We start from the raw sequence: 16,705 nt of genomic DNA, 5'->3' as shown, positions 1-16,705 counted from the left end.
GCATTCTTCTCTCTCGTTCGCGTCTTGTCTCCGCTTACATTACAAGGATCTGCTTCAAGGACGATTCAGACGTAACTGCGCGCGTGCGCGCGTGCCTTTAGAAAAGGATATTCCTTCAAGTATTTTCAACAAAATCGAATAAATGAAAAACGGAATTAAGTAACTATTTTTTGAACGGAAATGATGCCGCGAAACGATCTCAGTACCATTTATTTTTACATACAGTGTATGACTGACTCGCTGTTAAATAATAATCTGAAGACGCGCGCTGAGAATGTCGAGAAAAGTCCGAACAGATAAATAGGAAACGTTTACGTAATGAATAGACGGATACCGAATACCTTTTTGAGAACCGTAACAGTCGCGACGGATTAAAGTTACATTAGTGACCTTCTTCCGCCTGAGCTAATCTGCATTATTCCACGTGTTCTGTATCAGACGCGCGTGTTGCCCCTAACTTAAAATTCAACGGTGGTATCGACGTAATTACATATTTATTACGATTAAATGGAGACAACGGTACCTCGCGACATTTTATACTTGGTCAACTGTACATTAGATAGAAACAGTCCCCCCACCGCGCGTAACATCTCACTCGTGATAATGTATCGGTCATAGAGCGTTCTTAATCGCTAATCACGTTGCCACAGTTGTCATAACAATAACAAGCGAGCAATTGTAGCGCATAATAATTCCTCTGTTCACTGTAAGATCAAAGCTGGTGTAAATCTATTGCTTGCGCTTAATTTATTGACAGCTGATCCCGAATTGTAGAATTGTATCGAATTTGTACGGTCTGTTAGTGGTAGAAAATGCAGGAAGAGACGGGGAAGATTAACTGGGTTTAAAATCCTCCAATCCAGGAAGAGGCTCGTAACTATTTACGCCCCGGTCGAGAATATATACATAACTACTTTGGTGCGTCTATATACGCGACGCATCTGCTCGACTAAAAGCACACACGTAACTTACACGTTTGTACGTACGGAAAGCAGCCCCGTTTCTGTTTCTCTGCGAGCATCGATACGGCTATCTAGACTTTAAACAAAGGTATTATCGGGCATACCAGATCTACGTTGAATCACAGTGACTTAGGAAAGGGCATCCACTTGGCGTGTAGAAGCTCTTGCAAAAGAAACCCGAGAACAATGGCTGGGTCGCCTAATTAACGGTACGAAACCCATCCCGTTTCGACGCCGGACTACCGGATATCTCATTTCGGCAACAAACTCTTATCAAGCATCCTCTCTCTATTAATACGTTTACGTACAGTTTTTTTTTGTAACGTAATCTGAAATAAATACCTGTTATGCGATCGTTATCATTGCTCGCGATCACGAATGAAGCAACGTTAAACACGCGGATCACGTTTTTTGATCATCGAGCTGAGAGCTTATTTATGCATCCGTCGAGGACGTTCGATAACGATTGACAACGCTTTACATTTATTTCGCATATGATTGACGAGCGCCGTTCCGATTGTTTTGCAACCGAGTCGCGCGCGCGCCGGCTCCTTCTATTTGCATACCGATACTCTTGCTCCGTCCGTCTCTCTCCGTCTTTCTCTGTGCAACCCGCGACGAGTAGTTATCGATTCCTCCGGCGCACCGGTCGAAACTTACACGCTCACTGACACGGAATCCATAGACGGCCGTGTAGTTATGTCACAGTCATAATCATGGACAGAGAACTGGTATTAATTTTTCACGTGTGCCATGGAATGAGGTGTGTACCACCATTTTCAGTCGATGCCTAACAAAATTCCTCCTCGATTAAATAAGACGTTCATTTGTAAGGACTTACGTCGCGGGTGACGCGGTACTCACAGCGTTAAATTGATTTTTACTCATGAAAACGCAGAAAACCATAGCGGCGCGTTATCTCCCTGTAGCGAGGACAGAGGAACCCGTTAGAAATTATTCGACATCGGTGTTGCACGTCTCGTAGCCGCGTTGATTGGCCCTGTGCCGGCAAATAAATATACGCGTCGTTCGCTATAGGTTCCTTTCCCGTTGTCAACGCACCAATGCGGTTACGAATGCAGCAAGTAGCGAACGCGTCCAAACAAAAACGACGTCAGCGTGAAAGTAAAGAAAGTGGGCCGCTCCCAGTATCGTTCCGACCTAGTATGTACTCGAAGCCCTCACTTATTCCCGACGCAATTCTTCTTTTATTACAATCTCTGCCGAATTACGATTCTGAACTCCACGTGCATCGAAGATCGAACTCCTTGAACATCTACGAGCCCGTAGAATCATATTTTAACAAGCTAAGAATTTGTTAGTAATGCAACTCATGAGGTAACGACACGTGCAATTAGCAAGTGTTTCTTTTAATTTGTTCGTACTCGATCTCCGACTGGCGATGCAGCGCGAACAGAACAAATCTGTGCTAATTTCTTAAGAGACTATCGATTACCGATCAGGACTCGGGGGGGTTTGGTTCTGGCGAGGCCGCGCGCGCGGTTCCAGCTGACGAGGCGACAACCAACGGTTCGACTCGCTTTTACCAGTCGGTCATACGGTATTCGTAACACCGCCAAATGTAAATTACTATTCCGTGCTCTGTCACACGGATTCTAGAAAGTTGTCGTCAAGGTGATTGTTACGAAGCTGGACCGGGGCCAATATCAGTATCAGCGTGGCGTAGCTAAACTGTCATCGTGCCCTAACTCTAACTAGTCACATGCTTGAGATATTATCGTGCGACGCGTTATCGATTCGATGTAATAATAGGATTGCTTGGGTGTAATAGCACATCGTCGAAAGGATGACATTTGTCAACGTCGACTCGCGTCTCTCATGTGCAATCTGTGGTAACGTATCTCGTTAAATTTCTCCCGGTTAGTTACTCTAGTGGACACGCACATTTTTGTGTACAGGCTCCAGTTATGGGAGGTTAAGTCGGGTCTTTTCGCTTCCGTTACTCTTTGGATACGAACACTGAGTAAACCTTCCCAGGGTCGCGTGAAAAATAATCCAATTAACCATAATTGTCGCAACGCGCGCTTCCGTGAGCCTCGCTGAGGAGGATAACGATGTCGAAACGTGTAGAAATTGTCTACCCTCTTCCAGTTACCGATTCTGCTCTTCTGATTTCGTCGTCAAATCGACTGTAGGAAAGCGTCGTGATCGATGAATTGAATACAGTACATATAGCCTTACTTAAAATCGTTGCCTTTAAACTGAGAATATCGAGAAAAGCGCAGAGTCGCAGCTGAAAAATATGTACACGTATATTGCGACTGCACGAGATGTTTCGCCGTCATTGTTCCCGTCCTCTTTGAATAAAATCGTCAAGGAATGGATTAGTTGGCACGGTTCCATGATCGGATGGCTTCTTGGGAATCCTCGCGATTGTTGCGAAGAACATTTTGTTCTCCGAACGACAACAAACCGTGTTTGTTGTTTCGCTCGTTATAGATTGCCGATTATTAATTATTACATAGTTACACGTGATGTGCATTTTAAAACATGCGTACATTTTAATGGTACTTTTTGTAGAAACCGGTGTTTCGTAATATTTGCGAGCATTAATCGGTCCCACGAAATTTTATTCGCAACCGTAAGTTACAACCGAAAAGCAATATCGGTGTTAATTCGCAATCGAATTCGCAGGAAATTACATTCGCGAGGGTACATTCGCGAGAGGAGCCCTCCAAGTGCATACGTACATACATACATGTGCATGTGCATGTATGTATGTATCGCTACACGTAACGGACCGAACGAAACGATCGTTTCGAAGCCGGTCGGTTCGTCCAGTTTCAAACAATTTTCCCAAAATATTATTTCAATCTATTTCTTTTCTCCGGCCGGGTAATTCGCGATTTTGTGATTCATTGAACCTCGCGTCGATAAACATTCACGTGCGCGCGGCAACTTCGGATTGTCCCCAAAAAAACAAGGCAGTGATTGAAAGGCTTTTTTACATTTTGATGGCTTGTCCGTAGAGATCTCTATGGATGGTTTTGTGCATACATATTTCTTTATACACGCGTGTACGTTATAAAAGACTCACGCGCGTTTCCTCCTTTGTTGTTCGATTATACGATGTGGTTGCAACATACAATCCTTTCAGTTACTTCGAGGTGACGCACCGACCGGCCGAATAATAGAAAACGGTACGCACGTACGCAGTTTGTTACAAAAGTAACGTGCGCGCGAGGAAAAAGGGAAACTTTTATATCTCTTTGCACACAGATACGAGTATACCATCGCGTTCCTTTTAAAATTAAATGTCGCACAAGTAGGACATGAAACGTGATAAACGGATGTATTATAGATTCACCTGTTGAAAACTACCGATAGCTGTAACCCTGAAGCGTTTTCCGGGCGGCACCGTTCGTATAATTTGTCCCGCACGGTTTGCTTCCCCTTTTTTGTCGTCCATATTTCGACCCCCACTACTGTTCTCCTCATACGCCTTCGCTGACCATGCCTAGCATATCCCCATCAAGTACCAGTCCCCACCATGGTCGCGTCGTCCCCACTTTCCGGCCGAGGGACAAATTATACGAACGCTGGGCGGGTAGAAGGTAAAAATAATAGTGCGCATCTCCCGTATCGGTCCCGTGTTTCGGACGGGGAACGTGTCGTGGATCCTGTTTTGTTTTTGTAAGCGCAGCCACCGAGCCTTATCCACGCGATACACACTTCAACCGGCACGCATACTGAATTCGTTAGACCCGCACGTGCGCCTGTTTAACGCAACACGGCCGAGGAGTATCTTTTTCAACGAACTTGCAAACGTTTACACTTATACACACGCCTGCCGACTTCTTTTGCCTCCCCTAAGGAAGTCGCCTTTCCTTTCTCGACGCGTTCTAAAGCATCCCGATATTTTTCAACGTTTAAATGGTTCGTGCTGAAGTGGAACAGTCGAACGGTTTTTAAACTTATGCGTGTAGATCACATGTACGTTTGATATTTAAGTTTAACTGGATAAAGAATTGATTTGTTTGATTATGGGTCACGGTAACGCGTACGTTTGAAATTGACGGCGTGTAGGAGTAGGTCATAGTTGAACATTGAAATTTCAGAAGATCAGAATAGAGGAAAAAGAATATACGGAGGCGAGTAAAGGTCCTCGTGAATAGCGTATCGGTTAATTGTATCGTTCAAATGTCATCCCGACTACGCCCGTTTCACCGGTAAATAGATACGCTGTTGGCAAACGAACGAACGTGTTTTCTTGTGATAACGTATACATTTGACGTACGATGATCAGCTGGTTTGCGTAAACATATTTACATAAATGCGACCAAAAAGTTACTATCGTTGAAATCGGGCTTGGAGTTTCTTCTGCGGAGTAAGAAACGTGTATAACGGGTCGGTTTCCACAGCGGTGGGATTACGGCGATTTAAAACGAGTCTATTGAACGATGAAAGCGGCGAGCGTAGCACGCGGTGGGAGAGAGAGAGAGAGAGAGAAAGGATAACATTCCAGCGCGTAAAGAGAGGGATCCATAGTAAATTTAGCGCACTGATCTCATTCTATGGTGAATCCATGGACGAAAATAGCGGAGCCGTGAATGTGTTATTACGGTGCGTTTAGGTCGGGCCGACATGCGCGAGTAAATCGCAGTGTAGCTTAATTCCGATTCAATAAGACGTTCTACACAAGCGGCATTACTTGTGCGTTAATTGAATCGCTCTTTTTTTGCTTGATTCTCGTCTCTACAAAATGCGCATTCATAAAATAAATGTACTTATTGTAATATGTATATTTATTTGCGAAATAGAAATGTTTGGCTTCTAATGGGAGCGATGAAAAAGGGGCGCAAATTACCGACCCTTATCGCAGTCTAGTGGCGTGACGAAGTTTATTAAAAGCTGCAGTAGCGACTCAACCCTTCCGTGTGTTCAAGAGTTTCTATAATCGTTTAGGGGTTTGCATCATCCGAGGTTTCTATCGAGTACGTTATTGATAAAAAAAATCGCGCTAGATTTTTCTTCGCGTTCGAACCGGATCGGTAATTGTATTTACTTCCGAAAAGGGGTTAATAGCCGGCACCTAAACGCACCTTTACGGTGGGAAGCGCATAATTGAGGAATCGTGCGTACGCGCATCCGTTCGTTCACTCCTGGAATGAGTTCCGACGCGAGCCGAACGGAGACGAACCAAGCCGATGCACGAGTATCGAAATGGCGGCGCAAGACGGCGTTGCGGACACGACGCCAATCGAAATTTCGGGAGGACGATGACTGGGCTTTGCTCCCAGAAACTCTGATCTCATTTTTCTGTCACTGACCTTCCGCGAGCTGTTCGCCGACGCGCGATCGTTGCCGCGCCGCGCATAATCCTCGCGCTAATTAATCCATTAATATTCAAATAAAAGTCTTTTAAACCGTATTTGTTTACGTATTGTCAAATATAAACATTATAAACAGGAACTAAATATATTTTTCCACAATTTTGCGATCTCATATAATGCAATTAAATGCACACTCTTGATTCAATTTCGTTAACAATTTACTTAACACTTTTTATGGTATTTAAATGAAAATAGTCATAGTTCCTGGAACTCATCCATGGAACTGGATCTATGGAACCATGTTAAATGCTTATGTTAGATTACAAAGTATTCCTGACGATAACAGGAACCTAAAGCGGAGGCACTGAGAACTCGGAGGGTCTGTCTTTGATTTTCTCCATTTTATAAATTCCCTTAGACATGGCGCGCACTCGCTTCCGCATCGGCGTAAGCTGAATGCCGCAGCTCGTTTGTTAGTTGCGTTCATACGCGTCACATCCATTATGTCATAATAATTACTGATACCTGCATTACGTCAAGCTTGTATACTTGAGCGAAGCGCGGCTTAAGGGTAACTCTGCGTGCGCTTTAACATCATCTTCATATATCCCTTCATCGTCGAAAGTGGTAAAGTCTTCTTATTCGCTTTTTATCTCTTATCGATTGTCTTATTGTGACAATATTCGTTTCAATGAGCGTGACATATATTACTTACAATAATATCAGCGAACGAAACAGGTTTTCGTTTCTTTGGTTCAACGTTCGTTAGGAAAGTTAGGAAGCACTACGTATTTTTACGGAGAAGTCGCATAAATCGATTTGCACCGATCGAAAATGGCACTCGTCTCGTACGCAGAGAGTCCGGATCGGATATCTGCCAGGTGTTTTGTATTTTCTCAGGTTCAGGTTACGAGGGGTTCGCTCACGTAAGGCGTAAAACGCAAGACAAGGGGTTTGTCCGACGCAGGAAATGTTTCGAGAGGAGATATATATATATATATGTATATAAACTCGTTAAATTGAGTTTCCATCAAATAACAAATTTACATTTTCAACGGATGAGTAAAATTCGTTGTGTTTGGAGGAGAAAATTGTCAAAAGCGACGATGATTAACGTCCAAGAAATGTGACTCTCGAGATTAAGATAATTTCGATCAAGAATAAGCGTACGCATCAGATGAATTATTCTGCTCTGACGCATCCACGCTTTTACTAGAAATAGACAATGATCACACCGGATGTTGTGTCGATATGGAAAGTGTAGTTTCCCAGTCTATGCCGTGATAAGTAATTAATAAAATTCTTATCTACGTATATCTAACTGATAATTATTGTAAAAGATTTCAAGTAACATTCCTATCCGCTTCGCTGGTAACATAGCGCGACGCTTTGGAATTCACTTGCGCGCTTGGATCGGTTCGATTCGGGGACCGAAAGTTCATAGGTCCTGCAAGTGTACGGAGGCCCGAGTTCCCTTTCTCTCTTTCTCTGGCGTTATTATCGCGACAAAAACACGGGCATGGCAACAAGGAGAGTGGCGCGTCTTCCAACCAGCTGGTGGAACGTGTGACGTCACGCTACACGATGCTACGGACTACGGCTGTCTTCACCCTCTATCGATACACACGGACCTCCGCTCTATCCACGGATCCACTAGCGGCTAGCGCCATCACGGTTGTCCCCCTCTTTCTGGTCGGGATACCCACAGACTCACACATGTCGTGCGAGCACACGGCACGTACGTGCACACTGTCGTACGTGGCACGAGACACGTGTCAGGGCCGTACCTGCCGTTTGCGTCGATACATTTCCCCTGAGAGCCTCGTCTCACCATGCATATTTATCGACAATTGTAACGCACGGGAAGAGTAGTTAAATCCATCTGTAGTTATATTTGTGTCAATACGAATCGATCTATCCCGATATAACGGCGTTTGCACGTTCGCAATGAAGGGAAATAGTGGATAACAACAACGGAAACATTGTTACAATTTGCGTTCCACGGTTTGTTAAAATTGGCGTGAAATAAACAAGAATCGCGTGTATTTACGAAGGTAACGAAGGCGCGTTGGTGGCACGACCCTAATTCATATTAGTGGGTATACAATACGTAAGGGGTTGGTGGAGGTAGCCGAGTATCGGCGACACGAGCCGATCCGTCCCCACTGCTTTGCCCGACCGATCTCTGCCTTGAATCTAGAAAAGTGGTAGGGCGACGGTGGCGGGGATAACATCTGCGCGCTCTTAGCGTGATTGCCGTGTATTGATGTGGCTTTATAGCGCGCGGCAGGCTGCGGGCAACAAAGTAAGCTTACGGCCGTTAATGTTCGCTACTACGTGCAATTCGAGGCCGTCTCGCTCTTGAATATTACGCCTATCTACGAGCAATGCTTGGACGACACGCTTCGTGTCAGGTTCCAAGCGAGATCATCTTCTTTAATTAGCATCAGAAAAGAAAACATTTTCTAAATCGATTTGATTAACACTAAAGCTTCATATCTGCTAGGATATTAGAAATTATAATTGGAGGACGGAGTCGCATGATTAATATCTTTAACGATGGAATGTTGTAATAGCCGCGTATATAATAATCATCCTAATACTCCTTTATGCATTACATAATAGTTTTGGAAAACCTGTCGTTATACACATGACATCTCATGCAATGTTCAGTATTACATAATCGGTCGGCGTTAATGGAAAAACTGTTCTATAATTATTTTCCTCCTTCGATATGATTTAAATGTGTTTTTTTGTCATGCCCCGTTCGTGACAATTTTTTATCCGATTCAGGTTCAATCGAATTAATATTACGTGTTTAAGCGAAAGGCATGTTTTAATAAAATCAACGAATGATTTAAATGTCAGTTTTCATTGATTCAACCTGTACGCAGCTCATTGAGTTAAATAATAAGGCAAGCGATCGATTTGAATGAGATTAGCCGTACTTTGCACGCCGATTTGTTCCCTTCCCGCTCACGCGTTCATCCAGTTCTCCGGTCGGGCGTGTTATGTGAAATCAGTGATTCGGAGAAAGTGAAGAGTGACATTCTTTCAGCGTATTTCTCGTTTCCGTGTTACTCTGGTCCATTTTTGTTTGTTTTTTTTTATTATACGTATACAATCGGGCAAAAAATTGGACAAAATATCTCGTCGAATTTTTGTTTTCGTTAAATTTTTCAACCTGTTGCGTTGTATTCGTTTTTCTTTCTTTTTACCCTGTATGTACATGCCGATGAGATAATATGCCAGAACGTGTTCTTGTAATATCGAAAGTGAACGTGGTTTTTTTCGTCGCTGTTGCGCTGAAATTGTTTGGAGAGAAAAAAAAGAAAACTGAAAAAGAAGCTGCATAAAAAATGAATATGGTTTACTGCTGAACGGAAAAAAAATTATCGAGTTTTTTTTTACGTATTACGGAAAACGCAGACGTACGCAGATTTTTATATGAAGATTAAATATAAGTACGTGCACACGTATTTGTTTAAGCTTAAAGCGAAATTAATCATAGAGGATGGGACGAAGACTGGAGGAAATCAAGGCCATTTAATCATCGCTTACGGTTCATAAACTTAACAGACGCGTCATTGGGTCGATTTGATTTTACGTAAGACTCGGCTTGCTTTACGTCGTACTTGGTTCGATATCACGATGATAATAATAACATATTTCAAATTCTATAATCACTCTTTATTTTAAATTGATTATGACATTACGGAAAGACCGTAAATTTTTTTTTTAACTTGTCTCACGTGAATATTAATCTTTCTATAGGAATTCCATATTTGACACTTGTTATTAAGTACAAAGTTGTTCTAAACGCGAACGACTTTTTTTCTCTCCGAAGACATTCGAACGCGGGAGAAAGTCGTCCGAGTGGTCACGGCCTATTTAACGATTGCCTGGTTCCTTCAAACAATTCCGATGGTGTTCCGCAGAATTCAAGACAGGGAAAAGTAATGTAACTGTCCTCTTCGTAGTAAATATTCACGTTTCCGAATGTAAGAATACATGGTGTTGCATTCACGAATAGGCGATGAACGTTCGTTTGAACACACGTTTTCTGGTCATGCAAAATTTCATTTTAAAAGAAGATCGATGATCGTTTGTTAAAAAAAAAGAAACATGTACATATTTAGGAGTAATTAGCTCGACACTCGTTTAGCTTTCGCTTTACTACTCTACATCCTCGTTTGTTCGCTTTAAACGTACCTTAATCTCCAGTGCGTTCCACGCGCGGCGGGAGAACGCACGCGCGAAGCCGAGCGTAATATATATATGTATGTGTAACTGGTAGTACACACGAACGTTCGTGACGTCACGCGACGCCCGATAACACTTCTGTTGTCGTCGGCCTGTCGTCGTACGTCGTACGCGTACGCCGCGATTACGCATGACGCACAGTACTGTTCGACGTGAGCCACGGAGCGCATCTCGCGCGCGATACCTACGCTCCGTTTCGTCAACCATTTCGATATATTTCCAAACGTCGACGTGCTACGAGAAATTTGAATTTACACGAGCGAACGTGTAGAACATTTATTCATCGAGTGTCCGGGTGTTTGTATGTACGAATCACGATTAATGAGTTAAGCCTTCTGTGTCGCTCGAGGAAATGTGGAATACATGCCGATGCAACGATAAAATTTTACATTAAGTCGAAAGTGAGTGTGAACGATCGATTTACAATCATGTTCAATCGTGTACCGCTTTTGCTTTTGATGACGTATAAAGATTGCGCGCTCGTGAAGTAAATCTTTTAATGTTCATTTAATCGAACTGCATATTGTCTCTATATTTCTCCTCTGACAAATTTATGCGATACGCGTGTCCAATGAATGTAATTTCTGTAGCTACAAAAGCAATAAAGTGAAACTTCGCCCCGTCAAAGGAACAACGGTGAAAAGTAATTTGTAGCGAAGCTTTTGTTCCAATCACAAATACATTTATCAGCGTTTTATGGAAAGTGCCACGTGTGCTGTTCACCGATTCAAAAAAAAGAAGTTTCAACTTATTAATTGCGACGACCTATTTCTATTAATTCAATAAAACAACCTACTCCTTACGTAAATGGGAAAATCGTCGGATCGCGTCCGTGGATGATACATACTTTTCAATTTGTTTTTCGACGAAGAGAGAACAGAAGCGCGTGCGCGCACGTAAATTGCGTCGATTTGATTTATCGCGAACCGTATGACTCTCTGAGTAACGCGAAACGAAGTGATAATAATTATTGTTGTATACTTAAGAGATGGAAGTACGTTCACTCGGGGAATATATACGCATGTATATAGGTCCAGTTCAATGTTCGCATTTATTTATAAGAGTGTAAAAGTGCCCGGACGATTTCTTTTTAGCCATGCATTCCTTTCAAGGCCTCCGCGCGAACTGCGAGCGGACTCCGTCTTACTCCTATTCACTCTCCATTTTCAACAATCGGTGAAACGTGATCGCTGTCGATTGACAAAACACTAAAAGGAAATTCAAACGCGTATCGTCTGCTGATTTTCAAAGGGGTTGAGTACTATAGTGGGTTGTTTTCGAATGACGCGTTTAAAATGGATCTAATTCCGGCCGAGGTCAAAGCTTCATTTAATTGCCAAACACTGAGCTAGAGTGATGTAAGATCAAATGTAACCGCATCGAGAAATGACGTGGTTTTTTAAAACGACTCTCGCGAGAATTGGACGGTATCCAGTGAAATTGAGGACTAGGAATTGTCGCGCGCTTTTCGAGATCTAGAATTATCTTGATCGAGACTCTCGATAATAGCAAGACGGATATATTAACTGATTCATCGTCCTCCTACGTTTCAGCATGCACTTCTCTCTGTAATTAAACTCGCTTACGTCGTATAAAAATAGTGCCGATGGTCTACGATCGACGGTTACGTTGTTTCAAATAAATGTACCGGATAAAAATGATGAGGGATCCAACAGAGAAGCTGTGCGGGATGCATGCGTACGTGTTTGAGGGAACAGGGCAATCCTTTCGTACGTGTATTACATACTATACTTACACGTGCAAATAAACTTACGGATAGAAGGGAGAGGACGACGCATACGAGAGTCAGCGACTCTAAAGTAGACTTTGCGGGTTAGGTAACGTGTATCTGTGGCGATTTTTTTCCCGTGGAGAAAGTTAACTTAGGCGCACCTCAACCGTAAAAATCTCTCTTTCTCTCTCTCTCTCTCTCTCTTTCTGTAGCATCTTATTCTCCATTATTATTCATCCCTTGCGATTAAGTGTCCATATCGTATGACGAAAGTGGTGCGTCATCATATTGAAAATATTTTAGATTGTCGAAACAAAAGATTGCATATCAGTTTTAAGCTTATCGAAACAATGCAATGGTTTCAATCGATTTTCTCGTTTCCTTCGTGTCAATTTCTGAATTTTCCCAGGCTCATCAAACGTTCTTGTAAAAATTACAATATTCATTTAGCTATTTGAACTCCGACGCATCTGAAAATATCGTTCATTCGACGCGTACACGTACCCACTATAAATAGTGTATTACTCAAACGGTTTCTTTGTCGTTGACGCTTACAGGATCGTTGACATCTCGTTAGTTTGTGTAGAAATTCTACACTAAGCTAGATACGTAGTTCGATCGATGTTATAAACCCCGACTTTACGAGGCGAGTAATTTGTTTCAATTTTGCGAAACGCGACCGTTATGGAGAGCGTATTGTATTCTACTGTAGAAACGATCACGAACGCTTCATTGCTTAAGCCGCAACTATCCATTATGCGATCGTGCAATCTGTACAGAATTCGTTAAAATATCGTAATCGCGTCGAAATTTGCAAGCGAATTAACGTCATGCAATGTACAGTGGTGACTAACCGATACTGTCATCGACTAATCTCTGTCTCTGTTTCACTTTTATGAGTAGAACTTGAATCGCGGGTCGAGATAAAATTGCAGTGTACTACTTACACAGACTTAAATACTTGACCATTGGACATAAGAAATTCCGTATAAATTATGTAGATGCGCGCAATTTTTCTTCGGTGTTATAATTTTAGAATTAAACTCGAATTGAATTAAAAATAGAATTTTCATTATTCCTCGCCGTGTCATCAAGAACGAACTTGCATATGTGCGAATAATGACGATGACTGTGAAGAAAGGTCAAACAGGCGATATTGAAAACTTTCTCAAAGTGAAACGAACATACAACGAATCGTTGCGTTGTACATAAGTAGTTCTTTCCGTTGCTCGATCGAAGATTTCTCGCGCTGGAATTCGCTCGTGTGCCTCTTCCATTGCGTCGCGACGGAAGCGACGAGGGGAGCGTTTCTCGGTGCATTCGGGTCACACCGCGGGCCAGAAAATAATACGAGAATTCGGCCCATTCGCGGTACGTATTACGTACGTCGTAAACACGTAAATTACATGCGCCGCGTACGCGTCCGTACCGCTAGCCTACCTGCCCCCTGTACTCTGCACTCTCTTCTGTTACCGTCCTTTAGTGATACCGTTACAGTTGTATTTTTTCTTTCTATGCTACTCGTCAGATTCGTCTAGATTCGAAGACAATAGTTCTAACGCCCATTATGGGCATCGAAACGTTTACTTCGAATTGTATCAACATTTTTGCTATCTCCGATTTTCACAGATTTGTATGACAACGTGAATTAATAGTTATTTTTTTCATTGTGTTCCAGACGCTAAGATGAGATTGGAAGAAGACCTCGTGATTCGTAGGAGCAGACCAACGATGATTTCCGCAAAGTATCGCGCTAGGGAGGAACGTCGGCGTTTACTTAAAATCTCGGCCGGGAAATTGAGAAGGATCGAGGACCCGGAAGCTAGCCTGTGCAGATCGGTACTCATAAACAACGCTGTCAGGCGGCTACAACGCGAGAACCGGGATGAAAAGACGAGAAACTACGGACTACCGGTGGTCACGTATCTGAACGACTCCACCAAAGAGAACAACGTTTCCAGTAACCTTATTGTAGGAGTAACGGATGACGAGACGTCTTCCCGGAAGAGGTAAGAAGCACGCCTTCTTATAACGACGGATTAAGCTCAACTACGAACATGTTCCGAACTACAAAAGGATCGTAAAAGAAGACTCGCAATTCGGTCGCATGCTAACGCGCGAACAGTGACAGATCTCACTCGCGGTTACTTTACGTTTCGTTTTACATAATGTAGATTACGCAATGGTCGGACTACATAAATGCGATTTCGTAATATCCTCGCGAATGTCATGTAGCTGCGCCTCCTGTTTCACCAGCAGAGGGATTTAAGCGAAATCGAAGCTCTCGCAAGCATTCCTTTGCACGGCCCTCCGAGATAACTTCAGTGTACCGCATTACCAGTTCACAAGATAGCCTTATTAATGATTCCACTAGCAGGCGAAACTAATTAAATACTTGTTTCTCGTTGCAGATTAAACGATGATACCAGAAGCGAAGGAATCGCTCCCAAGAGGCAGAGGCACGACGATCTGGACCTTCAAGATGATGTGTTTAGTGATTTCTACATCGTACCGCCGACCCCACGGCTGCTCTCTCAAATAGACGAGGTCCAGGATTCCGATTCTACGCATCATCATCATCATCTGGTGTATCCCGAAGATCGTTTGGGTTCCATGGACGTTCGGTCGGCGAGCATGATCAGCACTAGCACCGCTCATCCTACTACCAATAACACTAACACCTCCGCGAACAGTTGTTGCAATTCGGTAATGTTTCCCGCTGATCTGGTCGATCCTAGTAGTCCATTAATCGGCGTCACCAGATCGAGCGACGTGAGCATGATGGAAGCATCGGACGTTGTCGATCCCGATAGAATTTGCGATTTTGCGAGATTCGCGGACTCCGCGAAGAGCCTCGAGGAACGCCTAGTCGAGCTGCAGTCGTTAGACGAACACTTCGATTTGGCAAAATTCGAGAGGAACAATAATCAGAGTTGCGGCAGAGCGTTCCACGACATCCAAACCTTCCACAGTTTGGTCCCTGGGTTAGAAACCTAGAAGGGTGCCCCGTGCCTCGAGCACCTTCCTCTCGTCGTGTCCGACTCCAAGGAGGACCATGACCAGGGCGATGACGATGGCGACGATGCGGGTAGACGGCTTCGCGGCACACATAAGGAACCACGGCGAGGATGAACCTGGGCTAGTTGGAGGGTGGGTGAATACTCCAGAGGACAACGCTGTCGATCGCTCTCCGACTGCATCAACGAAACTAGTATCATCGGATCGGTTCGACGACAAACCACGGAGCAGGAACGCGTTTGACTACCGAAAACGTAATAGTAAGAAGAACGAGAGCCAACCAACGTCTTTTCAGCTTGCTTTCAAAGTTCTCACGATCTTTGGTCGTTCGCCTTCGAAGACTGCGGGACAATCTGAATTTCGCGATGTGTTTTTAACGACAAAGAATCTGATCGAGAGTGTGATCTATTTTCATGATGTGCGTGACCAGCGTTCAGGTAACACCGTATAAGACGTTACTAGTTATGTACGAGTGTCGGTACCAAAATGTCCTGAGACACGCATCATGTATGTAATTTGTACATATATACACGGAGTACGGTTTTAAGAGCACTTTAACGATTCTATCATAGACGAATTCGTAGTGAAGACTTTCTCGAGAGTCGAAGAAATAAAAGAGAAAAGAAAATACGCTGAGAGACGAGAAGAGAAATACCGAAGACGAGACACGCGCGTCTGTTGTGTATAAATGCCTTTAGAGTAGCTGTGAATCGATGTATAAATGATATCTGCGCGAACGAGATCGTATGAACTTCGCTATCGTGCGATCATACCACAATGGGCCTTCGATTTTTATTCACGATACCATAGTTCCTTATTTCTCAATTCTTTTTCCGTGGTTTCTTTGTTACGTGCGAGACAGGAAAAAAGCCAAGCCGTTATTGTCTTCAAAATATTATCGCCGTCTGAAGTGGTTTTCTTTTTCTTTTTTTTATTTTTCTACGTGTCAAAAACGAGAATGCAATACGAAGGATGAGAAATCGTCCCTGTTGATTGTATAGAGTATTTCTGTTCTTCGTTAAAAGTGTTCCGTTCCTTTCCTTCGTTTCTTTTACTTTTAACGTTCTTGTTCGAAATTGTTGAGCGTTTGCGTTACATTGCGTGGCATTTTTCTTTACTTCTTTTTCATTCGTTAAAGTTACGTTTCTTTTTATTTCTAACGCTGGAGCTCCCGTTAGCTCGCGACGATTTATGTAAAGTTTCGAGTTTCGTTTTTAACATACGACAATGTACAATATTTGTATACACGCTCTTGTATATAAACGTCGTATCGTTTCAAAGGTATGGAAAAATTCGGTTCGTTAAGACGTGTCGGCACGAATTCCGCTGATGCAACATATAATTTGAACTTTCCATCTTCCCCAAACGCGAAGAGATTCGGAACTGTAAATTAATCTCAAGCATCGAGTATATTGTTTTCTTATCATTATTACTAC

At 43.1% G+C, this 16,705-nt stretch overlaps 1 protein-coding gene across 4 annotated transcripts in view; it reads left to right on the top strand.

Annotated features, from left to right (window-relative positions):
• The window catches only part of LOC108624119 (uncharacterized), a 48,068-nt gene extending 32,797 nt beyond the window's left edge, over positions 1-15,271 (top strand). For 2 of the 4 annotated variants that reach the window (XM_018023200.2, XM_026812742.1), the window contains exons 2-3: positions 13,930-14,260; positions 14,663-15,271. In XM_018023200.2, coding sequence (XP_017878689.1) covers positions 13,930-14,260; positions 14,663-15,248 — 917 coding nt within the window. In that variant the 3' untranslated portion in view covers positions 15,249-15,271. Of the gene's footprint in view, positions 1-10,622; positions 10,921-12,072; positions 12,250-13,929; positions 14,261-14,662 lie in introns of those variants that run through there. The other 2 variants (XM_026812741.1, XM_018023201.2) reach the window with 2 other exon arrangements.
• The last annotated feature ends 1,434 nt before the right edge of the window (positions 15,272-16,705 follow it).

This window comes from Ceratina calcarata, unplaced genomic scaffold (genome assembly GCF_001652005.2).
Source record: "Ceratina calcarata isolate Rehan_Ccalc_2016 unplaced genomic scaffold, ASM165200v1 scaffold297.2, whole genome shotgun sequence".
Lineage (NCBI taxonomy): Eukaryota > Metazoa > Arthropoda > Insecta > Hymenoptera > Apidae > Ceratina > Ceratina calcarata.
This window is presented reverse-complemented; position numbering and strand designations above follow the sequence as displayed.